The sequence below is a fragment of the Pygoscelis adeliae genome, unplaced genomic scaffold (genome assembly GCF_000699105.1).
Source record: "Pygoscelis adeliae isolate BGI_AS28 unplaced genomic scaffold, ASM69910v1 Scaffold244, whole genome shotgun sequence".
In the NCBI taxonomy this organism is placed as follows: domain Eukaryota; kingdom Metazoa; phylum Chordata; class Aves; order Sphenisciformes; family Spheniscidae; genus Pygoscelis; species Pygoscelis adeliae.
Genome location: NW_008824648.1, coordinates 1,692,859 through 1,718,306, shown reverse-complemented (window position 1 = coordinate 1,718,306; position 25,448 = coordinate 1,692,859). Strand labels below are relative to the sequence as shown.

General features: G+C 40.9%; 1 protein-coding gene across 1 annotated transcript in view; it reads left to right on the top strand.

Moving 5' to 3' along the window:
* Positions 1-22,759, top strand: part of USP54 (ubiquitin specific peptidase 54) — a 70,939-nt gene extending 48,180 nt beyond the window's left edge. Inside the window, exons 12-23 of the mRNA XM_009322440.1 lie at positions 2,133-2,264; positions 2,579-2,959; positions 4,471-4,705; positions 5,564-5,703; positions 6,830-7,003; positions 10,032-10,151; positions 11,294-11,486; positions 13,729-15,185; positions 17,537-17,655; positions 18,720-18,857; positions 20,395-20,581; positions 21,312-22,759. Coding sequence (XP_009320715.1) covers positions 2,133-2,264; positions 2,579-2,959; positions 4,471-4,705; positions 5,564-5,703; positions 6,830-7,003; positions 10,032-10,151; positions 11,294-11,486; positions 13,729-15,185; positions 17,537-17,655; positions 18,720-18,857; positions 20,395-20,581; positions 21,312-21,970 — 3,935 coding nt within the window. The 3' untranslated portion in view covers positions 21,971-22,759. The remainder of the gene's footprint in view (positions 1-2,132; positions 2,265-2,578; positions 2,960-4,470; positions 4,706-5,563; positions 5,704-6,829; positions 7,004-10,031; positions 10,152-11,293; positions 11,487-13,728; positions 15,186-17,536; positions 17,656-18,719; positions 18,858-20,394; positions 20,582-21,311) is intronic.
* The last annotated feature ends 2,689 nt before the right edge of the window (positions 22,760-25,448 follow it).

The following is a 25,448-nucleotide window of genomic DNA, read 5'->3' as shown; positions in this document are numbered from 1 at the left end:
GTGGGAGGGAGTAGGGGGCGTTCTGTCTTAATGTGTTTGATTTCATTCTCTTCTCTAACATATTCTTAGACACGCATGCAACCCCTAAAAAAAAAACTTTTCCTTTGAATATCACTGTTTGCTTATGAAGCCATCCCACCTTTGGAGGATGAGGTATTTAAGTGATACATTCAGCAAGGGATACCTTTTAAGCATATGATTGGGCACTCAGACAGAAATCCTGGCTTGTTATTTTAGTGAATTAAAAAAAAATGAGTGTAAAGTGTTAGCTAATATTCTTGGGATTGTAATTCCTATATTCATGCATTATGTTGGATTTAGTCTTTGTTCCAGAGGGTCCAGGTAAAGACAACAAAGCCTGTGTCCTGCAAACTCTTGATTCTTGGCATCTCCTCCATGGCTATTAAACATCCAGTGACAATAGGACAGAATTTGCAATTTATGAAAGGAGGAGAAAATATTTATGCAAAGCTAGCAGCCTTGATTCTACAAGGCTAAGTTGGGCTCTAATTAGTGTACGCAGACTCTAAGCTAGCTCCAGCAGCACTAAGTATCTTTAAATAGTTTCTGTTACAGTATTTGAAGGATGTTAACCAAGCACTCCCTATCAGGTGGAAAAAACTCTGGGCGGAAAAATGTTTAACTAGAGAAGTTGTACACTCTGAAGTGAAACATAAGCCTCTTCTATCTTGAGGGGAGCCACTACAAGGTATAAGATAATACTGTTCTTTCAGTCCCTAAACGATGTGAGACAATCCATGCTGTGAAGGAAAGAAAATTCTCCCAAAGCACTGACTCATGCTCAGTCACCTAAATGCTGCACATCTTCTATCTTCACTGCCAACATTTCTCTTTTACTTCCTTAATTTCTTTTCTTTTATATAATCTCCTTGTTTCTAAAAAATTTGGCTACGAAATCACTCTCCACTTTGCAAATGAATAGAAATGCGAGTCTTGTGTAGCTTGCTTTTTTGTTGTTTGGATTCCTTCCCACTAATTTATTGTAGTATCTTTGTAGCAATTGTAGTTGAAGTGAATTATTTTTTCAACTGCTGAAGGTACAATTTTATGTGTAAAATCTGCTTTAAATGTTGTTGACTTTCATGTTAATTTCTAGAGAAGGGGGAAGGCTCAGAACAGCCAGCTATGCAGTCTGGGGGCTGTTAATCTGCTATTGGGTAGTAGGGATTTTCCTTCCCTATCATCCTATGCAAGGTGAAAGTTGGTGATATAAAGGCTAGAGAAAAGTCTTCGTAGCTTATTCATAAATTCCCTTCTTATCCTGCATCTCTACTTGGGACTGCTCACGTGAGTAAAGCCATGCGTGTGTTTGTGCTTGCAGGTTTAGGACTGTGAATGTGTGAGAACCATAAAATTAAGAAAAGGCAATACAGAAGACTTGTGATGTCAAATACTCTTAGCTCACATTTGATGTGAGGAAATGGGGAATAAATTGCGTGCAAGAGACAATATTATCACTCAGACACATGAGCCGTAGTAAGGAAACATTGTCATGTGCCAGCTGATCCATGTTGATGGTTTGTGTGTATGCTCTTAGCTTGTGGCAGATGTGAATTAGCTGGCTTAGCCCTTGAGAGCCAGCTGAGCCTTCTTCAATGTAGACTAAGCTAACTTAGTATTCGCTACAGGCGAAGAGAGTGCAGATGGATAGTTAGTGCAGAGCAGCTGATGATGTGCAGTAATTTATTATTACATGGTAACTCATTCATGTGTTTGAGTCTTCATTGAACAGAGTAATGTCAAGCAAGCTGTCCTCAGGAGTTTCGTGTTCGTGGCCATTAAAACTGAGAAAGTATTCAGACAGCAAGAAAGTGATGTCCTTAGACTATTAGAAGACAAGGCAGAGTCAACTTTTTCCTATCCCTGTGGATGAGCTCTCATTAACCAGAGTCCTTGAAGGGGCTGTATTGCTCTTTTATGACCTTAAGAACAGAACACCCTCCCCAAGACAAAACCAAAAACTTTTGGATACAGAAACTTACCCAAACCTGCCAGTTAGCATTGGAGCATCTGCAGCTCCTAAGGAGCAAGAGAGCCCTGCTGCTCTTAGTGCGCAGAACACTTGGTCCGAAGGCTCTTGTCATCTCTGCTGTATTCTTCTGTCCTTCCAGGGCACCTGACTGACAGTGAGTGCAATCAGAGGCATGTTTCCAAAAAGGGCTCACTGGCAGACCGCAAGAGGAGTTCTAGCCGGTCTCGGCGAAAAGGAGATGAGGCTCAGTCGTCAGGATACCACAGTGAAGGCAAGAGATGTTACTTTATTTCAAATATCAGTGTCTCTTTCTGCATGTTTTTAAGATCCTCAGTGTGTACATGCATTTCCATCCCTGTTTCTTACATCTTTGACTGTATTTTGCCTGTCTCTGCTTTGTTTGTTTGTTTGTTTGTTTGTTTGTTTGTTTGTTTGGAGGGTGTTGGTTGGGGGTTTTTTAATTTTGTTGGGGTTTGTTTTGTTTTGTTTTTTACTTTTCAAAGTCTGCATGAAGATGCTGCACATAGCACTGCTGGTTTAATCTGAAGTGATTTTTGTGGCTTTTACTCTCTCTGTAAACTGCAGGAGAAACCTTGAAGGAGAAACAAGCCCCCAGAACTGCCCCCAAACCATCCAGCAGCACCAGCAGGCTGAGGGAATTTAAAGAGACAGTGAGCAATATGATCCACAGCAGACCACAGCAGATTTCTCAAACCGTTCAGAATTCCCCTCGTGGAGGGAGTAGTGTGGATCAGGCAGAAACACGACCCTCAAAAAGCCTGTCTGTACACTCTCGAGACTGGGAAGTGGAGAGTACCAGCAGTGAGTCTAAATCCAGTTCATCTAGCAGGTACCGGCCAACTTGGAGACCCAAAAGAGAGTCTCTGAATATAGACAGCATCTTCAGTAAAGACAAGAGGAAACATTGTGGCTACACTCAGCTTAGCCCCTTCTCTGAAGAGGCAGGTAAGAGTTTGAGAAGAAAGATTTATTTCAGCATGTGTGGAATTTATAATCCTCCACTATCCAGTTTTGTTTAAATAAAGTAGGAAAGTGAAATTTTGAACATGGCATTTAGATCAGTGGTGAGTCGTGTCCTTGAAGGCTAGTTTCTGTGTGGGTATTCATGTTGCATGTATGATACTTCTGTTTGCTTTCTCTGTGCTAAATTTCCTAATGTAAGGAAATAATAAGGGAAACTTTACCATCTGCGCTCCTTAAATGAACATAGGGCTAGACTGCTAAGTGTCTGGAAGTTCATCCCTTGGAATGGCCTTTTGTATTGGTCTGGGTTTTTTCTCTGGCTCAGCATGGTGTTTTTGCATGACGGCTCAGACTATGGTGCGGCGAGTACCTCGTATGTCAGTGCTGAGTTCTTGTTGTGAGGGTAAGAGCCTGGCAGCCAGTGATGATTTATCTGGGACCACTTTGCACCATAGCAGCTATGCAACTTGTACGTAGAGACTTTGTCCTCAGCTTTGCTGTTCTTGAAGGTAATACCCCAAGTTGTTTCACAACAGATTTTTATCTTTTGTTGCCCCTGCCCCAGCCCCCTCCGCTTCCGTTTCCCCAGTCTGCAAATGAATGTAACAGTTATTTTGCTCCCTACAAAGAGGAGGGTACTCCTGAAGCTGTAAAGGATGTGGAGAGCAGTTTACCAGTTCCTGGGTTTTATGCTGTTATGCTACTGGAGCTGCTGCGCTCCCATCTCGGAGTGCTTGAAGGACAGAGGTTTGTGTGACTGGCAGTAGAGTTGTGGTTAGTGTGGGTGCTGTTGCAGAAATTTGGGGACCTGGAGAGAGGAAGGGACAGATGATACCGACTAGAAGGAGCTAAAGGTTGAAAAGAATTGGGAAGCATAAAGAAATATATATAGGGGAGATGAAGGGAGAAGAGAACACAGCTCCAGGGAAGGAAGTAAGGGGAACAAACAAGAGGCAAGTGGGAATACACAGTGAAATCAGTAAGGAAGAATTTAAAAAAAAAAAATTTTCCTGTCCTCTATGAACTAGTGTTATGTAAGCCTCACCAAATAGTAAGTGGCAAAATAAACAATGTAAGTAGTACAGCGTCTGAAGTAGATATGACAGGGTACAATAACAAATATAAACTGGAAATACAGTTGGGTATACTGTAAAATGATCTTGTACAAGTACAAATTGTTACAGGGAGGAAGGGATTTTCTTTCCAGACTTGATTGTCATCTGGGGGGGAATATGGTAAGTTATACTAAAGGGGAGAGATTCAAAAATAAATTCGTTGAATAGATTATTGCTTAGTATTACTGGGAATGCTGTAAAAATACTGGGTTTTTTTCTACTTAATATTGCTAGTTTTACACTAAATTAAAGGCAGCGCTTCTGGTTTAAGCATGATTGAGAAGCTAACATTTATTTATTTATTGTCATTATATATAGATGATTTGCTGATATTGAAGCTTGGATCTTCTGCCAAGCTATATTCTTTTGTCTTGACAGGTAAAGAGCTTATTGAGAATGAGGTGAAGGAACATGCTGTTCAAGAAACAAGATCAAGCCAGTCCAATGTCAGATACAAGCGTGGTGTGCTAGGCCGGGGCACCCAGCATCACGTGGTGGATCAACATCCTCATCTAATACAGAGGATGGAGTCTGGCTATGAAAGCAGTGAACGCAACAGCAACAGCCCAGTTAGTCTGGACATGCCCTTGTCTGAAAGCTCAAGCACCCACAGGTAGATGTCAACAAACTTCATTTTTGTAGTGTCTGAAGTCTTGATTTCTTTTCTATAGTTACATAATGGTGTGAAACGTTTTTTTAAAAATGCAAAACAGTGCTCCTGACTTGTATTAAAGTTTTATTGGAGCAGGGGAGAAATAGAAGGGAAATAGGAATCTGAGTGAGTTTGATTCCTTTTCTTGTCAGTATATTGATAGCTTACTGCTAGTGAGAAGGAAAAGAAGTGGGGTTCAGTTGAATGAGAAATATTGACTAAAATGATGCATCTGAAACAGTCGTACCCTTAGTCTATGATTTAAAAAATCAACTAAAATATCAAACTTTGTGCTTGTCCTTTGAACGGCTCATAGACCTTTTTGTTTCAGTTAAGCCATTGCTTGATAGGAGCCTTGTACAAAATGAGAAATCAATAGTGTTGTACAGAAATCTTTGACATTTTAAGTTTGAGAGTTCACTGAAGTCTTGCAAGACACTTGCAATATTTATATGCAAAAATAAGCAGGCAGCACAACGTGTTTCTCTCCGTGGCTTAGGAAGCTTCAGGCAATCACAAACTGAGACTGTTTATGGTCAGAATAGTAGATTTGCAGTTGTAAGAATCTGTTGAGAACAGCTATCAGACCACGGTTTTAACATGCATTGCATACTCTTATGGAGGAGATTAGAATTATTGTCCTCCCCCTTGTTAACTTTCTCTTCCCCTGTTTCTCCCAAGATTTTCTTACGGTAGACTTTTTTTATGAAATTAAAATGCAAGTAAATATTTATGCGATGATTAAAAAAAAAAAGGTAGATATAATTTCTCCTGGAGAGATTAGTAAAATTGTAAACTATAATTACTCTCTTCTTGGAGGGATGTTCATATGAAACGAGCAGGTGGATTGGTTCCTGCCTGGCGTAACATCCCAAAGTCTCACAGTAGCAGCATCTTGGAAGTGGAGTCTACTTCATCAATTGGGAGCTGGGCAAACAGCCCACACACCATTGGAAATGGTAAGATACACTTCCTCGGTAGCAGTGGTTTTGCAAGGTAAATTGTATTGGAGTTGTTCTTTACTTTCTGGATGTTTATCTTCCCTTTCCTCAATTTCACTGTGAAAAGAAACATTGCGGAACATAACACAGTTTTACAAGATATAACTTATAAGATTTACCAAAGGGGGTTGTAAAAAACTTTGTTGGCATATTCCTTTGATCATGTTGCTCTGGCATCTTTTTTGAGTATTGACTTAACCGATAAAGTAAAACTGTTTTTTCCTATTCTTTCCCATAACTCAGTATTCTGCCATCAGTGGAAAACATCTTCCCAAACATAAGTCATAATAACTTAGTAGGATTGAAGAGTCCCGAAAAGAAGCTCATAATGCTCTACAAAATTCAAAATTGTCAGAAATGAGAATGGATATTTACAAGGTGTTTGGGCTAAGGCTGAGCTTTTCTGCAGATATGCATTCTGATTATGTATCGTTCTGAGCAAATACTTTATTCCAGAGAATGTCTGGGGAAGGGAAAGGGAGGAGAGGAGATGCTTTTTGAATACAGGTCGTAGTTGAAGTGAGAGTGATGACTGATTGATTTCTGCTGTGTTGACTAGGATATTGGTATGCTTTATTTTCCTCCCATTTCCATCTGCTTATGCAGTTAGATGAAAAGCATCTCAGTTGGAATCCATTTTACTTACTAAAGCTAATGATATGGCTAATTTGACATAGCATTATTTAAAAATTATAAGCACAGTAAGAAGCCTTAAGATTTCAGCATCAGCTTAGGTTTATCTCTTCCAATGACTCTCTCTCTTCCGTTTGCTGTTTCTTGGGTCAGTGAATCCAGGGATGGGCTGTGCTGCAGGGGAGCTTGAAGCAATACTGCAGCATTTCTGCCAGTCACTGACGCAGAGACGGCAACTGGAAACCAAATGGCTTGGGCAGGGTTTTAAAAGTAAAACTTAACAAAGCAAGGTTTGTGATCTGAAATTCTGTGGTCTTTGCTTGGTCAGTCTGTTATTTTCTAATGTTAATTGTATTCTCCATTAATATTTCTTTGTCTTTTAAGGGATACTGTAAGAGATTTTACTATCAAAAAATGTTTGAGGTTTGGTTTTGTTTGTTTTTATTGGAAGGTGGGGAGATGTTTGTCCCTTTAAAGAGTGAACTGGATGAATTGCAAGAGGAGGTGGCAAGAAGAGCGCATGAACAAGAACTACGCAGAAAAAGAGAAAAGGAAATGGAGGCAGCAATGGGCTTTAATCCCCGTCCCAGCAGGTTCATGGATCTAGATGAACTGCAGAATCAGGGTAACATTTTAAATGCAGTATATTTTGTAAGGCTGTAGTGCTGAAGTTTTTTGAACCTTTGAAATTAATTTCTTATTGTAAGTCTCTCTCTCTCTCTCTCTCTCTTTCTCTCTCCATTACAATTTTGTACCTTCAGTTAGTGAAAGACCATCAATTTCAAACCTGCAGGATGCAAAAAAACTTTGGTATTTTGACCAAATTCCTTCTTAAATGAGACAAAGTAATGCAAAGGTGTTTTTAACATATTTGCACCTTTCCTTTTTTATGTGGTGATGTGCACCGTTACTAGTATTGATATCTAGATTTAGCTACGAAGCTTCAACCAACATTTTGGAATGAGCAGGGCTGTTTATACCTTTCAGACGCCTCGGGTCCACCCGCAGCATAGCTTGTCTGTTTTGTTTCTGGTAGCATCACTGCCCTAAGCAATTCTGCTTGTTCCTGCCCTTGTACTTTCCACTCTTTCTCCCTGCCCAGCTGTGCAGCCACAGCACAGAGGTGGGAACAAGTACTGTGGCAGGCTTAAGCTGGATTTGATGTTGAAAATCTGATCTGGGTTTAGCTTACATATCTTTTTCTAAGGAAAAAGAATCAGGGAAAAAAAAAATTAAAAAGCCAAATAGTAAGTTTGATTGTCTTTCCGTGACTCCTCATGTTTCTGGCAGGGGATGGCAGCAGAAAAGGTTTAACTGGAAGGATGGAGCTGCAGCAGAGGGAACTTAGTGACAGGATTCACATGTAGCGCCTTTTTTTTAGCCCTCAACTTTGTTTTAGCCCTCAATCTCCATGAGGCAGTGAGGGGAGTCAGAGACAAGGTGGGATGAAGTGCACTGACCCCGTCAAGAGTGAAGCCTGAAGCCTGGTAGAGCATTTAACTGGGGGGTTGTTGGCAGGTCAGCAGAGCCAAGGAAGGTGTAGTGAACGCCTAGGCTCTGCTCCCACAAACACATGCATGATTAGGGCAAACCCACTGTGGCCTCCTGTGTTGCCAGGCCTCCTTGCATCCCCATGCTGCTTGCTCAAACCTGTTGTAGATCAGAGCTGAGGTGCTGGTTTACTGCTACAGGACAGAGAGGAAGGAGAGGGGCACCCGACAGCAATGCCAGCTCTGGGCACAATACAGCCAGTGCTCTGCAGCCTACAGCCATGCCAACTGCTCAGCAGCCAGAATGTCACTGTGCCAATGGCAGCTGAAAAATATGATCTCTATGAGAATGTCTGACTGTGGGAATGTTTTTATAATTTTTGATGACTATCACTGAGCCACTTCTAGTTATCTTTTACAGTCCTGCTGTGACCTGCCAGTAACCAGGTAAAAAATTCTGATATACCAGAGTAGACGGATATTTTTTTATTAGTATTAGTGTTTACTTTTGTGACATAAATGCTAATGATGTAAAAATTTAAAAGTAAACCTCTGTTGTTGAGCATGAGGATGTTGTCTTCTCTGCTTCTCTTGCCCGAAAGAAAATAGCATATTCTCCAAGACGTTACCCCTCTTTGATCTCTTGTTGTATTAGTTGGTAAAAGCAAAAATTGCTTAGCTTCTCCTTGTTAAAAAGAAGGTAAACTAGAGTAATGCTTAATCAAAAAAGACTTCAGAAGAATGTTTGAGGAGTTTACAGGCATTGACTTGAGATCTGGGAAAGTTTTGTTCATTCCTTTTAAGCCTTTCCCCACTCCAGTCAGAGATGTAATAGCTTAACATTAACGGACTGCTTGACTGCCTGGAAGGCTTGCTTGTACGCAGAACTCCAGAACACTTGTGACTCATTTTCCCTCAAGTAAACTGCTAAATTCATGCAAAGAAAGCTAACTTTAGTATACTGGCCTTGATTACAAGCCTCAGTAGCCTTGATTTTGAAACTGAATGTGCTGCTTGATTAACTCACTGCTCTAACAACTCTTACTTTTCTCTGCAGTACTTGCTTTTCATGCGAGTTCTTTGGGGTTTATGGTATAAGAGTTTGTGTTTGCATCTGTGCACGAGGATGCTGGGGAGCAGTCCAGGCCATAGCATGTGTTATGCAAGTTGAGAAAACGTAATGTATTGTTGGCCGATAAAGATACTCATGTTCTCTACCACAATGACAGAGACATTCCATTAAAAAAACCCACCCCTAAACAAAACAAAAAGTCAAGTTTTATTTTCTGTTTTCCCCTGCCTCATTTGAATGTGTACATTTTAGTGCATAACTTCCATAATGCCTAATAGGCGAGACCAGACTGTTTGGGCATTTCCTTCTCTCAGAACTTGATGTTCTGATGCCAGGACACAATGTTTCATCTTTCTCTTTTGTGTCCAAGGATGATTTATCCTTCTCTTCTCCAATGCTGTTTTCTAAATTGTTGCAAAAAGAATTCTTGACAATTGTCCCTTTCTTCTCGGCGTGTTTTTCCTCCTAAAGCTGCAAGACTGTTGGGTTTTCATACTCCATACGTCTCTCTCAGCAGTTGAGTGTATGCACTGAACACGCGTTTGTAGAAGTATTTCGTGCAGGCATTTACACTCACACTCAAGTCCGAGTTTTTTGTTCCCCAGACATCCCCGTTGTTTCAGGTTTTTTCCATTTTGTGTGGAAGTAATTGGATATCTGAAGAAGAGACAGATGATTTTTGGCAGGGGACTTAAGATAATGTACGAGGAAAGCCCTGACCTGCTATATTTCTTTTACTGGTATATTTTGGTTTAGATTTAATTCTAAATTTAGATTAATTCCTAATTGTGATATGTCTTATACCATCTTTTGTACTGATTCAGACTGTTGAAAATAATATAATAAGCCAGTACAACTCTCTCAAGTAAGCAAAATTTGAGGAAAAAATCTGGTTCACATTGTTTTACTGTGTGGATGTCAAGCATATCAGAGTACTCAAGTTGTACTTCTGCTTAGGGAAGGTTAGGTGGTGCGGTCTGGGATATGTGCAGCCTCTGCGAGACTCCATATGTGGAAGAATTTGGCAATCATGAATGGGATGAGGGTTCTGCAATGAATGAAACCAAAATGAAGGGTGCTGCCCATTGCAGGGAGGAGTGATGGCTTTGAGAAGTCGATGCAGGAGGCAGACTCAATCTTTGAAGAGTCGCTGAATCAGGAGCAGAAGGGGGATTGTGCTGCAGCTTTGGCTCTCTGTAATGAAGCTATATGTAAGTAACTCTAACCGCCTGAGCTATTGCGCTTTTGACAGTTTGCTAGTATCGTAGAAAAAAGTCTGAAACATTGAATCACATTAAACGGTCAGGTAGTAATATGGGGGTCCAGCTGGTCTTTAGGAACGTGCAGGGAGACAGCATCTTTCCTTTTTTCAAGCATTCCGTTTTGCGGGTTTTAGTCCTACTCCTCTTCATCTCTGTTTTTTTTCATGTTTGCATCTGTTTTTGTTGTTCTCTCCAGCGCTGTGGCAGTAACAGCACTGGGGTGCCCTTTTTGGTGCTAAATGGTGCAAGCACCTGGTAGGTAACTCCCCCTTGGTCCTCAATGAACAATTTTTCCCAATCCTCAGACCAAATTACAAAGGGCATTAAGCTCCCCTGTTTCTCAGGGAGGGTGTAGCATAGGAAGAAAATTGTAGCCCACTCTTGAGTCCTCTGGATTAACAGAAATGAGCTGTGCTGTACCTGACTTTCATGAAGAAAAAAGCATTAGGACATTGAAGTGCTTAAATGCATTGTGACCTTTGAGAATGTGTGCTATGTGATTTCATTTTCTTTTTGGTCTTTTTCCATTATGACTGTCTGGCTGTCTCACCCCATGCTCCTCCCTGTCTGTATAGAATGGCTGCAGACAGAGTGAGTAGCTCCTGTGCATTTGCATTTAGAAATTGGCTCTTATAGACTGCAGAATAAGGGGCGCAGCATACAGCTGTCATGATAGCTCTATTAGCTTCCATTCCAGCGAGGTATATGCTGAATCTCAAATCCCAGCTGGGTATTCCTGCACGTAAAGGGAGTCCCAGGTATGGAGGATACAGGAGAAGGGTAGGTGACAGAATGAAGCATCAGTGTGGCAGGGTTGGAAAGAGCCTGTGTGAAGGGGATGAGAAGTTGGGCTAAAACATGGATAACTTTTTCTTTTTTTTTTATTTTGGTTTAGTTTCAATTAACGTGTTTGGACACCTGGCTAAGCTGAATGTGCATTAATGGAAACAATAGCATCCTTGTGAACTCTTGTGGCAGTATTTGCATGGTCCATATTTTATGTTCTTGCTGCATCTTTTTTCTTTTTTTTCTTTTTCAATTTTATTCCTTTTTTCTGTTTGTTTTCTGCTATGTTTTCTTTTGCATTTTAGCTAAACTAAGACTTGCCATGCATGATGCCAGCGCTAGCACTCACAGCAGAGCCCTAGTCGATAAGAAGCTGCAAATCAGTATCCGAAAAGCCCGGAGCCTCCAGGATCGCATGCAGCACCAACAGCCATCGCAGCCGCTGCCGCCGCCAGCCTGCCACCCACCACAGGGCGGCACCATGGCCCAGTCTACAAGGTAGTCCAAGTATATCACCTAGACCCAGATCTGAGCTGCATCTGTGAGCAGTGCAGTCTGGAAAAAAATAGCAAACTACATATATTCCCCTAGATAGTCCAAATCCTATAGCGTTACTTCCTATTTCTTTCTTCTTTAGGTTAAATCCTATTATAAGATGGTCAACTACCCCTTCTTTTTTTTCCCCAGTCTTTATAGAATAGTTCAATGTGCATGTGTTCAAAATATGATCTGTGACAGAGAATTGTAGCAGTCAGCACCTGGCAGCATCGGTATTTTATGCACCAAGGGAAAGAATACAATAGACAATAACCTGGCTAAAAAGGGGATGTGTGTTAGGATGAAATGTGCAACTGTTTGCAATCAGGAGCAGTTTCAGGACTCAGTAAAAGAGTGTACTGCAGTAAAAATCTTGCTATAATTGCTTTTATGTTGGGAACGGCAACCAGTGCGTTTTAGTGCTCTGTAGTTTGAAAAGTGTCAAGTACACTGATCTTTTCTTTCTAGTCCGCTTCTCTAGTGGTGCACTGGTACAACTCTTGGATCCAGCTCCTGATCCTGTCACCTTGACTGCTCTCCCTGATGCTGTATCATTCTTCATTTTCTTTCTGTGCTTCCCGGCATCCTGTAGCCTAGCTTAGCAGCCTCTTCAGCGTCTGTTCATGATTCTTTCTTCCATACAGACTTTAACTGTAGCATAATTAACTCTCTGCTGTAACTGATCCTTTCTTCCTCCCCTCTTTAGCATGCAGCTTAATCCTTATTTCTTCCCATGCCATTCCCTCCTAGCCCTAGACCATCCCTATCCAATTTCTAGGCTGTTTCTTGACCTGTTACTTTTGTTCCCTCTCCCCTTTCTTACATGGTGTATTATCAGAAGGTTAGATGAAATCTCAGATACGAATCCTTTTTCTTTTCCTTTTTTTAAAATGCCACATACAGCTATACTCTAAAACTCAGTTAATTTGCACACCTGCCAGGCGTTCATAATGTTCTTTTCTTTTCCTGCAGTAGCTGAATTATACGTAATGAGGGCTGATCTTTTTGTCAATCAAGAGTCCATTTTATCCTCTTTTACAGGAGAAATGCAGAGCCCCAATTATGCATTTTGGCAGATTCTAAGAAAATGAAAGAAAAACTTTCTAAACTGATTTTGTTAATGCTGAACTTGTTCACTGCTGCTCTGTGAAAAGAACATTACTTTTGCAAAAAGTTATATCCAACCAAATGTTAATATTGCAGCCAGTGAAAAGAATCTATTCATAGCCAGATTTCTGTACTCTTGCTTTGATATAAATAACATTGTAGACAGTGCAAAGTTTGCAATTACTCACAGACAAGGTCATTCTGCTACACATATCAACTAGGTCTTCATGATAACTTTCATTCTATGCATCTCAAGGAGGAAACAAAGCAGTGATGTTACAGTTTCCTTATGTTCTCTGTTGGAGCTGTTTGTAGCCTGTCATTTTCTCACAAGCACATGAACTTGGTATTGGTTTTTCTGTCATTAGTTAAAATGCTAACTAAATGCAGAAAAACACCAAGGACATGTATGACCCAAGGATATAATTGTCTTGCATTGGTACATAAAAGAATACAAATTATTTTTTAGACGTATACTTAGAATACAAGTTATTACAAAATAATAGTTATATATTTAGCTTGAACTTTATTTAATGTGTTGGATAAATATCTCAAAGATCAGAATACAAAGATGATATGAGAGAGATTTCAACCTGTTCCTTCCAGTTGTCAAGTCATTCTTCATGAAGTTGCCTGAAGAGAGGGGACCTTATGGAAAAATTGTCAGTTCATGTTCAGATCATGAACGTGTCCAAAGTATTTTCAAAAATATCTAAGATGTTAATGTTGGAAACAGTTGTTTTGTTTTATATAAATGCTATTTTTACTGTTCTTAGTTATACCTACCCACGCACTCAGTCTGCTCGTTAAAGTGCCTAGGGTGCTGTACAAGTATACTTTATATAGAGCCTAACTGTAGCAACATACTCTTAAAAATATGAAATGGATTCAGTAGATCAGTTATAGTAGGAAATCAGGGTTAGAAGCAAAGGACTATTGATGTATGTATCTACTGAATTAATGGAAAGTCTTCATCAGAATACAGCTAGCAAAGAAAAGCGTGTTGAGGTATATGTCACCTAGTGCAAGTTCTGCACCCTAGGGATAAACGAAAGCAATGACTACTGCTAATCATTTACCCTTCTGTGTGTTTTAGTGAACAGACTGGCCCGCTCCAAGTACTGCTGAGCCAGGAGGTACCACTGGAACCCAACAAAGAAGTGGAATTTGGGTCCAGTTCTTTCTTCCACCCACCTGCTTCCTGCCATGAATTGCACTCATCATTATATCCAGAGTCTTCCTCCTTGCCCCCTTCTGAAAGCAATCCATCCAACAGGATCTCTCCAAACTTCCAGTCTGCTTCTGCTGATTTTCATGACCAAGTTCCCTCTTTTCCCTATAGGCAAGGGTTGGCAGAGAGGTCTGCAAGAACTGAGAATGATGCCCACCATAGTGTGGAATTTGCTGACACCACAGCCACAGGGCCAAAAGACTATAGGGAATGCTGCAGTGGCAGCAGGTTAGAAGAGGTTCATAACATAACGCCTGTTCTCACACCTCAGTACAAATCCAAGGCTAACACAGTAAACTTTGGGTCCTTGCCTACACTGTTTCCCTGCCCACATCCACCACAAGCAGCATCTCCCAAAAAGGACAGCCAGCACAGTCCTTGTTCCAAACTTGCAAGCTCTCCAGTGCGGCCCAGCATTGATCATTTAGGGACCTATCATGCAATGACCCCTGCAACTTCATCCCCTACACAACAGTGCTCCTTGGATCCTTTGCAGAAAACAAATAAGTACTCCAGAGCAAACAGCCAGGAGATTTTATTACCCTCACAGGATGAATATGGCACAGCAGAAGGTTGCAAATCTGAGGCTTTTAGTACAAAGGGACATGTTCGCTCCTTGGCAGAGCAGTTTCAGAAAATGCATGCAGTCTCCCAGAGAAAAGGTACTCATGAAAAAGGCTGGATTGCTGCAGTGTGTCAGGATGAGAAGTCTCCAAAGTTAACTCAAAAATCTTTCATCAACCCTTCATCCTCTGGTTACAGACAGCTAATCCATCAAAACCAAGAGAACAGAAACCAGTCTTCTGAAAAATTACACTCAACTGTGGATATTAGGGACGGGGTAGTTTCTTTGGAGGGTTTTAGTGCCCAACATGTTGCTTCTAAGAGTATTTGTTCTCGCAGTGAAGAGCTGTGTAGAAGAGGTGGACAGAATATAGCAGACCCTGCACCCTACCTGGAAAGGCACTGTCATGATGGAGGAATGAAACAGGTGGATGATGGAGCTACTAGTAGCATGGTTGCCTCTATGCCTGTGGACCGTTGGGTGGATAATGTTACTAGGTATTACAGTTCTCAGAAGGCTAATAAGAATACTGAATGGCTTCCTGTACCTGGGAGGAGTCCACCCCTTTCTGATCAGAGAGCAGTTGGAGATGACTTGAGCAGGATCCCAGTACATCTGCATCCACAGTGGAATCAAGACACAGAACAGGAGCTCTCAGAACTGGAATCCCTCTATCAGACTAGTCTGCAGGCATCTCAGGCCACTAGGCCTTTCTTGGGAAGACAGGACAGTGCTAGGTATCCATTTGACCAATCAGGTAAGAATGATGCAGCTGTTTTTCTTGGTTGACCTGCCTATGTACTCCAATATAGGTGAAGGTATGTTTTCCAGTTGATTTAGTTCATGGGCATGAATTTGTGCACAGATACAGAAAGATTCAGGTTGTGGACTCTGAAAACATTCTAACTAGAGAAGCAGTGTGATAGCACTGCCTGGGGAGGCTGCAGAGTAGCTGTTGATCTTGGCAAATGGAGCGCAACATCTGTTAAGAATAACACAGACATCATTGATCCTGTTTTCAAGTAGAGAGCTAGCTGCTTAGGTCAGGCTGAATTTTGCTGTTTGAAAGTCCTACATCACCTCTGGAGTTTATTAAACTGTTTCTATGCCTGAAGTTCATGTTCTCCACATTTGTGAATTTTAACTGATTGTATTGTATTTCAGAATTTAGTCTATACCTGGTTGAGGGGAATAACTTTTAAAAGTGTTTTCAGATCTATGAGAGTTGAACTTGTGTTTTGCTAAGGGCGACCTGCTTTAAGTTCTGGAAAATTACTTGTGAAAGCAGCACTGGGGGTACATGATCTGCGCTAAGATCCTTGAGACCTTGTGGATTACTTGGTGCCGAAAGAAAACTAACAGATTCTGTTGCTGTTTGTGAGAACATCCAGCTGTTGCTGGAGGCATTCAATTAGAGTCTGATGACAGCAGTCTGGTTCCTCTTAAGCTGATCTAATCTCCTGCCTGAGATAGGGCAACTTTGATTCTTTGCTTAGCACAAGTGAAGCAAATTTCTTTATAATCCATGTCATAGCATTAGAGCTACAAATTTTCTGGTTAAATACAAAGCAGCCTGAAACTTGATGGGTACCAAAGTGATATATGTATGTGATATATATTGCAATACATACACAAGACAGGTTTTCCCCTGCCCTGCACCCATGGAGGTGGAGCCTCCATCATTCCTGACAAATCAAGCCTGGCTGTGACCAGAGTGAATACTGCAGTAAACTCTTGAACAGGTTTTTATTCAACAGCTTGAGTTTTCTATGAAACTCTCTTGTCTTTGCAGTCCAGTGGCAGACCAGGTGACACATCCGAAGGTGGCCATTTCCCATTTGTTGTCCTTTGGTTTTCTTTCAGAGTTAGGCAAGGTCTGACCTCACAACCTTGCAGATGCTCTTTTGCATGGGCTTGAGTCTTACGTGTTCCTACTTAGCTTACTGATTTTGGAACCTCTTTCTGGAAATCTAACAGGATAAAGCCCAGTTGCTTTAGTGTTAGCTGGAGCTTCAGAGTTCTGTCATCAAATGCCCTGTTTCCTACGCTGACACTTTTCTTGCCTATTTCCCCACTACATGTATGAGGGATACGAGATACGGATATTCTTCTGAAGTGAAGTTTGTGTTTGAGATCTTCTGGTTTGCTGTGACTTTCAGATGTTTCTTCCTAAGTTCTGCAAATTCCGTATGAAAACAAAAAGTTTGAACCAGTGCATCTACTGTGATGAACTGGATGAAAATCACCTGAGCGGGTCTAGGACAGCTCTTTCTCACTTTTAACTTGCATTACCTATTCATTTGCAAATGCTGTTTAAGCTTTCTGCCCCACGTCAACTGGTTTTGTCAGATCTTTGCATTCAGAATCATGGTGAAAATGCCTCTGTTTCACCACTGGAGCTTTACAACAGAGATTAAAGCAAAGACCTGATCCTCCAAATGCCACCTCAATGCAGAAAATGTGTTGTTACCAGCACATCACCTTTCTTTCTTTATAGAGAGATTCCCTGTGACCATTTTTATTAGGCCATTGATCTGCCTGTCTTTTCCATGAGAAATTTTAGGATTATAACTGGTTGGTGGGGATTGCACTGAAGTGAAGTAACTGTAGCAATCCTAGTTAAAAATAACACTTCTAGCTATTTAACCAGCACAACAAACAGCTGACAAACTGTAGGATTGGGTGTGAACAAGCAGGTGAATATGTGGGGAATTTAAAGCCGATGAGTCTTGTTTATCCCAAGTAACTTCAGGTAACTTGCTCCTGGTAGCTGATTTTCTGTCCCTTTAGGCCCCCTAAACTATTTCACCTCTGTATCAAACAAGTGCCAATGTGCAGTTAAATCATTTAACTCTTAAATAGTTCAATTAACTGCTCCCCAGAAGCCTGCAAAAGGGCAAGTGAAGCAGGCGTGAGCATCCTGATAGACTGTTTCCCCTTGAAATGTTGGGCGTTAGCTTATGCATTAATGTTCAAAGATTCTCTGATGACTTCTCGTTCTGTGTGTATAGTCTGTCTGTCTTGGCTGGAGTCAGACCTAAGATAGTCAGAAATGTGCCGTAACGGGCAATCAGGCGTTGAATTTAACCATAGCATTTTCCTTCCCAGTCTCTGTGAACCTGAATGTGAGGAAGCTGCATGCTACAGCTGGCATGGGTCTCTCGAAAACCCCAACAGCAGAGATCGAGCGCAGTCTGTGTGGATCCACTGTCTCTTCTGTCTCCAAGGTGACGTGTTGTTACTTAAGATGTGCTAGAGGGGGAAGGGCTTGGCCTGTGCAAGTGAAAGAATTTACAATGGGAGAAGTGGAATATATTATGAAAAAGGTACTGGGGTCATTGATACTAATGTTAGAGAGAATTTTAAGTGTGGTCTAGCTCAGGATTAATTAGATGAAAAATGAGTGACTTGTGCTACATGCAGCTTGCATGCAATCAAATTATCTAAATTCTGACTTTGAGGAACATATCCCTGAAAACTTTAAGATCTAGTCTTTTCGAACATATTGACATGAACTGCCTTGCATCCACAACTTACGATAACTGCTCTTTGATGGTATTTGCTACGGTTGGTAGTTGGTCACCTCAGAGTGGGAGAAGATGCTTTTTCTCCTTTTTTTCTGGGGATAAACTGTTTAAATAACTGGCAGTTACATATCAGCGCCTGTACATGAAAACATACAAGTATTTTCAAGGGGAAATGACATTCCCTATAATACTTCCATGCTCATTAAAGGGAGCTTAAATGGTCTTGCTTATATAGAACAGAGGAAAAGAAAGAAGGAATAAACGTTTGGCTTGCTAACATAAGATGAACAAGCTTCCAGCACTCATCAAATAATACTAGATTTTTTTTTTGGTTATGAGAAGACTGTAGTACTTTATCATAGGATGGCTGTCAGTTGCAGCCATGATTATCTCTACAGGGGCAGTGGTGCCTGTAGCAGCAGTCAGTCCTTCAGGTAGATTCATCCCAGTAGAGACTTTTTGACCTGGCTTTAGATATTTATAAAAGAATGAATCTCACTTAGACAAATCAATCAGTGTATATTTACTAAAGAAAGAAAGACTATAAGGAATATAATATTTTTAATCACCAGATCCAAACAGACCCATGTGCTTTAAGTTTTCAAGGTAGTACCTGAATGAAGGATTTCAAAAAATAAAAGGTCATGGAGTTTCATTGAAATATAAGTAGTCTGTTAGATTTATATTGATCTCTTCCCTATAATTATTATAGAAAATTGCTATTATGGAGAGCCTTTTCTGAAATGTGTGATCATTGTCTGCAGGTCACATATACCAGAGAACATAGCAGGGAACCCGAAGAGGAGATGTACAGTGCAGAGAATTTCCGTCGCATTGCTCGCAGTCTCAGTGGGACAGTCACCTCAAACAGAGAAGAGACCTTGGTCTCTTCTCACAGTTTTGTAAGTAGAATGATGTGCAGCTTTCCAAAGAGCCGTCATCTGTGTGTAGGGTTACTGTTTTCTCTTTCTGCATCTAGCAGTTTAACTAACAAGACAGTAGACAGGTGAATAATAAGCCATGATGAAAGCTTGTCTTTGTGAATTTTTGTTCTCTTTTTGGAAGAAGAATGAGCTTTTATTTAAATAACAAAGCCATCTTCTTCAGGAGTCATTGCAGAGTAGTATCTGCTGCAGCTGGTAAGCACATGAGCTAATATTACTTGCCAGTATCCAAAGACATCCAGCATAAACATTTTTTTCAGTTGACTTAGAGTATTTTCAAGAAAGCTTCTAATACACATATAATTTTAAAAAGACACCACTAACCATGCGAAAATTTCTGCTCCCTTGTGGGTATATTCAGCAAGTAGGATTTTTAGAGAGTAAAAGTAAGCGTGAAGGGGAGACAATTCAAGACTTGGTACATAACATGGAGCCAGTCACATAGAAGAAGTAACTAAAAATAGGGAGATTGATTTTTATTTTTTTTTTCTTTCTTTCCCCCCCTTTGTTACCCCTGTTAAGTAGTCTTAGGTGTGAGTTAAAACTGCCACTGAGGAAAACAGTAACAGATTGTTGTTGGTGTTTAGCAACATAGCCAGATACGATGGTTTGTCTTGGATTGAGTTTTCTGCAAACTGTGCTTAAGTTTTGATTTGAAACCAACTGCATAATAAGTGTAGAAGAGTCTCAGTTGCAAAATCAGTTATGTAGACTGATTAGTCTGATTCTGTCTTTCTGCTGTGTACCATAAGCTAAGAATATGTCAACTTCCAAATGTTTGCTCCTCAGCATGCTTTAGTTGGGGGCTTTAACACATACCTGGAGGTTCTGGCAGAAGCAATTAAAAACCTCTAGCTGCCCAAGACCCCAAAACCTGCTGAAGGTTTTTATCCCTACAACAGAAGCAGCCGATAGGATGGCTGGCTGTCACCACTCTTCAGGTTAGTCACTGGGCTCAAGTCTGTGATGGTTTGTTACCGTGCCATTCAGCCATCCCTGCTTTGGGGTAGGTACCTCCTAAGAGAGGGAAATGGTACAGCACTGGTAAATACTTCAGCTGTAACAGGTAAATCTGTTCATAGTCTGGAATCGGAGCTTTCAGTAAAGCCTGCTAGAAAATAGGAAGGCAGGATCAGCAATACCCTTCTTTATTTCATGACTTGTAGCATGGCAGTTCCAATGCTAACTGGCCTGCCATTGTTCTGTGGATTCAGCTTGTATACCAAACCTCCATGACGGGTTTGTGTTTGTTTTGGCTTTTTCTCCTTGGTATATTTCCAGTCAAATGATCCTCCTAAGTAGCCCACCACTGCAGCAAGAGCCTTACTGGATTGATGTAGTTTTTATTTGTGTGTTTTTCATGTACAGATGCATGTTTTTGTTCCAGTGACTCATCCCTTTCCTTGGATCAACACCGTCTTTGCTTGATTCAACCCAACTCTGTGTTTACTCATCATTTTATGTTCTTTTTTTCTCCTTTCTCATTTTATAAAAGGAAGCACCAAATATGAGGAAAATGCCAGTGGACACCAGCCACCGTTCTTCCAGCTCCACTTCCCTTCCTTTCCCCCATGATCCTCCTGTGTTTCCCTTTGATACCCAGCACAACCCAACCCAGGTGCAGCACCTACCCCATGATGTACTGATGCCCAGCATGGTGGGCAAGGCACGTAAACAGTCAGGTAATCACAGGACTTTTCATCCTCCTCCGTGATCAGAAATATTGCTGAAATACAACTCTTCAGATCTTGTCTTTCATAATGATGTTTCACCATCTGCCTGAATTCCTCCTGAAATCTGGAAGGACGAATCACGTTCTTTTGCTTCTTCTCTGCCCTTTTGAGTTGTTCCATGATTCTGTGCTAAGTGGACATAACAAAAGGGAATAAACTTTATGGAAACATTATAATGACTTTATATAAAATCATATTCACATTTTTGTGAGGTATTTTCTTTAGTGTAAAAGTAGCAGTAAGACCCACCACCTTCTCATGTATGAGAGTACTTCCACAAGCTACTCGTACCAGCAAATCACACATGTAGTTGTGCCGATAGAAATAACCAATTCCTGCATGAGAATTATTTTGCCTGTGACAGCCATCAAAACCAGTTTGATCTACCAGCCTTTAAATATTTTGTTGGGCTCCTCCTTGATGACAGAAGGGCTATTAAAGAAATCTGAAGTCTCTGACAGCAGCTGTGGTAGGATAAGGAGGAAATGCAGTGAGGAAAGTGAATGCTAGAAAGGGTACAGCTAGCTTTTATTCAGAATTGCATGTCCACCAGTAACTGGATGTACTAGTGATTTTGTTTTTCTTCTGTCACCTGTTGGCCACAGCTGAAAGTTCTGAGAGGATGAAACAAAAATGTATAATTAAGCAGACCTTTTTTTTTTTTTTTTTTACCCCCCAGGAGATCAGAAGAACATCATCCAGAAACTTCTGGTTGTGCCTGACAGGGGTGAAGCTTTCCAAGGTGAAGACTACCCAGGTGTGGCACTGAGCTATGGGAGTCTCCCTTGCGCACCCAAAGGCACCCCCTCCCAGGGGCAAAAGCCTCTTGTTAATCCGCATTTAGGAGGTGGAGCATCAAGTGTCTCTGGCCATTGGCTGAACACAAGCTACCCTGCCAGGCAAACAGCCACGTTACCAGATAAACGAACGACATTCTGGGGGAAACATGCTGGCCAGCCAGGCAAGAGTTTACAGGAAGGCTTCCTCCAGCAGCCTTCGCAACATCAAATGCGTGAATCTTATGCCATCGGTTGCAGACTACCAGCCAGCACAGACTACAGCACTTTAAGAATACCACATGAGCCTTCTTGGGATCCCGGTGCCTCTCAAGGTTGTCCTGTGCCCCCTTCTTGCATTAAGGCCCCGGGTCCAAGGAGAGTTGATATGCCCCCAGAAGAAGACTGGCGACAGAACAGCTACACCCCTCAGCCTGGCAGAAGGCGAATGCTGCCAATGCATGTGATGGATGGGACTTTTTCTTCTGCTTCAGAGACACACAGAAATATGCTGGCTCGAGCAGCAGCAGCTACTGGCACCATGCAAAATAATGGCTGGTGAGATCCCATCCACTCCATGTGCCCTGATAAACCGCTCTGTGAACAGACTATAGCTGTTGCCAGAGCATGGACTACATGGAGACAGCAAACTCTGTCAATCAGTAGCTGTGCCAGTTTTGTCTTAAAATGTAGCTATACAGTATGTGGAAACTAATTGCACTGTATTTCATTTCTGACACTACTGAACTGCTGTCTGGATGGGGAATCCTATCTATTCTAGTCCTGGCCTCTCCTAGAAAAAAAGTGCTATAGGAATGGTAAGCTTCAAGGTCATTGGTTTATGGGTAAGATCAGAAGGATGCACATGTTTTGAAGGAAGACGGCCACTAACAAAGGACATTTTTAAGGACTCTTTCATGAAATGTAGCTTTGGTAAATTCTTCACGTAAAAACTCAATCCTTTTGTTTTCCTCTCCTTCCTCTCTCCTGTTCCTTCCTAGAGGAAAAAAACTGACCCACCTTCCAGGTTCCAGTAAATCTGCACTTGGGAGGCTGGCAGTTAGTAAAGCAAACCCAGTTTTCAGTGTGCTGAGATCTTGGGCAGAGATCACAGCCGTAGTTGCTTCTGAGGAAGTGGCAGGGAGACATCGTTTGTCAGTAAACCAGAATTTTCCCCACTTCCTTAAGGCAAACTAACAATGCTTCAAACAGAAAAGACTGTTAATGCTGCACGCTTAATTACACCAATGTAAACACAGAATAAGTTTAACTATTTTAGTGTCAAACATACTTGCTTTTGTAAGTATTTTTCAAATAAATCTATGAAAATAGTTCTATTTACCTGTCTGTGTATGAGCTTTCTTTGCTATTTGGCCTGAAACTGCTAATTTTCTTTTCTTATACATTAATAAACATGAGTAAATTGTTTGCTCTAGTTCATTAACGAAGTTTATGTATAAATATTTGGTTAGATTGGAGGACATGTCTAATTTCATCCCTGGATTTGATGTGTTTCATCACTACTCTGTGCTTAACTTTCCCCTCATAATGGACAGTAATTAGCAGTGTCCTTTGAAAAGTATTTTGAGACGTCTTTGTTGGAGGGAAAACTGCAGAATCCGTGCAAGATGGTAGTGTATGCAGATAGGACTCTTATACAAAAAAAAGTCATTAGAAATTACTGGTGTAGTGAGAAGTGTCATTTTAACAAGAGTTACACTCCTGCTCTTGCAAATGCTTTCAGGTGTGGTGGTTACGAGTCGTTTAAAGATGTGGAGGGTTCTGTTGTATGCTTGTTTTGAGGGTGGGACTGCAGCTGTGGTGGTTCTAGCCCAACCAGCCAGTGGAAGGTCTAGACTGCCCTCTAGTGCGTGGTACTCCGTGGTAACCTGCTCTCGCTGTTGCTCTAGGTGAGGGCCTTAATTTTAATTTCATGTTTTGCACCTCTGTGCTTGATGGAATTTCATCGGCTTTTGCTGTTTAGTCTGAGATCGAGTCTCATTCATTTCAATAAATGTCATTTCACAGTTTCTTGTTTCTAAATAATTGCTATTATGTCTGTTATTGTTACGATCTCGTGTAACTACATCGTGCTAAATTGTGTTTTACATTTGGGATTATGTTGCACACTTCTTTGCACTTAACTGCCCTCACTAGCTGTGGTTACCAGAACAAAGCACTCTCTTCCTCCACCCCTCCATTCCAAAAAAGCCCTACCGACTTTTGACCTTTTCACATAATAGGTTTGCTAATTTAATAACATGAAACTTTCAACAGTACCAATTTTTTACTAATTTTCTAAATATAAAACAATGGGGTATTATTTTACTGAAACAACTATTTGATTAAGGTTTCCCAACAGATACGGAATTGTTAAGTCTCTGGTTGCACATGGATACGCTATGGCCAACTGCTAAGTTTCTAGCTGAAGAAATTACAGTTTTAGGAAGTGACTGCAATGCAGAAGTGGATATTTGGACAGAAACATTCCTGTAGCAGTTCTCCCTCTCTCATTGGCAGAACGATACTATTGGAGTAGAGGGAATCTGGGCAGAAGCAGCCCCTGTTTGTTTTCAGCTTTTTGTTACCTTCAGCAGTTGGAGAAAGTTAAGGTAGCCCCAGGATGCAAATGACGACATGGATAAGTATTTGACGCGTTACTTGACTACAGCTCTAAAAAATTCAGGTTGCAGAGTGAGGCTTAAGTAGTCTTGAACTCAATTATCTAAAAAAATAATCTGCCAAAATCAAGTACAAAGTCACCCCTTCAAGAATCAATATGGAGTATGAAACATTTCAAATGAAGAAAATGTGCATGCTTAGATTTAGTTTTTATTTATTTATTTTAATCCTAGCTACCGGGAAGGAGGAAGTACACTTCATGCAGCTCTGCAGAATAATCCTGAGTTGATGCAACTCATTTTAATCATCGGTGGTATCCAGGGTTTTTTTATAAAGGGAACTGTTGTCTTTATTCCATCATCATAGTTCTATCTACCAGGTTTCAAAACCAATTTGTAAATGTCCTGTGTGTATTAATTATACTTACTATGAAATTAACTCAACCGGAGGCCTGAAAAGGAAAAGTTGGGACATAACCTCTGAAATATCTCCATATCACGTTGGTATGTTGGAATAGAAACAAACTGAAGTAGATTTAGCAATGTATTTAACATGGGAGAAATGTGAAGCTGGAAAAACACCTTTACTTCATCTGTAGCTCGTGCCTGCAAGTTCTTACTGAGGTTAGTAAGTTAATATTTACCTTGTAATTCATTTGACTAACTGCTAACTTGTAAGTCTCTTCGATGGTATTTATTGGCTATTTAAACCCTAGAAAAATCAATCATGTATTAGTTTAATAGTTCATTAAAGTTCACTGTTGCCTATAAGAAGGGTGAGGAGGGAGCTTCCACAAGGAATTCAGCAGCTATTTTGGAGCAGCCTTTCTTCTTAGCGTTTATAAAGTTTGTAAGCTTTGATGCAACATAACCAGGGATTTCTTCGTAAAATATCTATCACTGGCTGCAGAGTAGGTTGATGGATGGAATTAAGTGAAATGAAACCCACACACACCCAGATTTATGTTTAAAAATAATTTAATTTCAGTTCTCCTAAAAACAAAATTCTTATTCCGTATATTTGTATGATCTCTTACTGTGTTTCTAATATGCATTTAGACCCGGCTGTGTAGGGGGCAAAAAAGAGCAGTAACAAAATTAAGAGTAACTCGGTGTTCTAGCAGTAGCGAATTTGTGTAAATATAATCCTTCTGTATATGGAAAGGGAACTACCTAGCACAGTTCCTTCTTGTGAAGGCAACAGAGTTTGTGCTCGCTGCTTATGGGAATCATACTCAGACCTGCTGAGCAGCAGATGTGTTCAAACGGAGTATGTGCTGGAGCGTACAGCACTAGTGAGTTAACCAAAATGCACTCTGCTTTAGGGGAGTGAGCTACAAAAGTGCAAGGTAAGTGCCTGGTCCTTCCTAAACAAAGGCTGCTGCACCCGCGTTAAAATGCGGGGAATTTGCGAAGAGG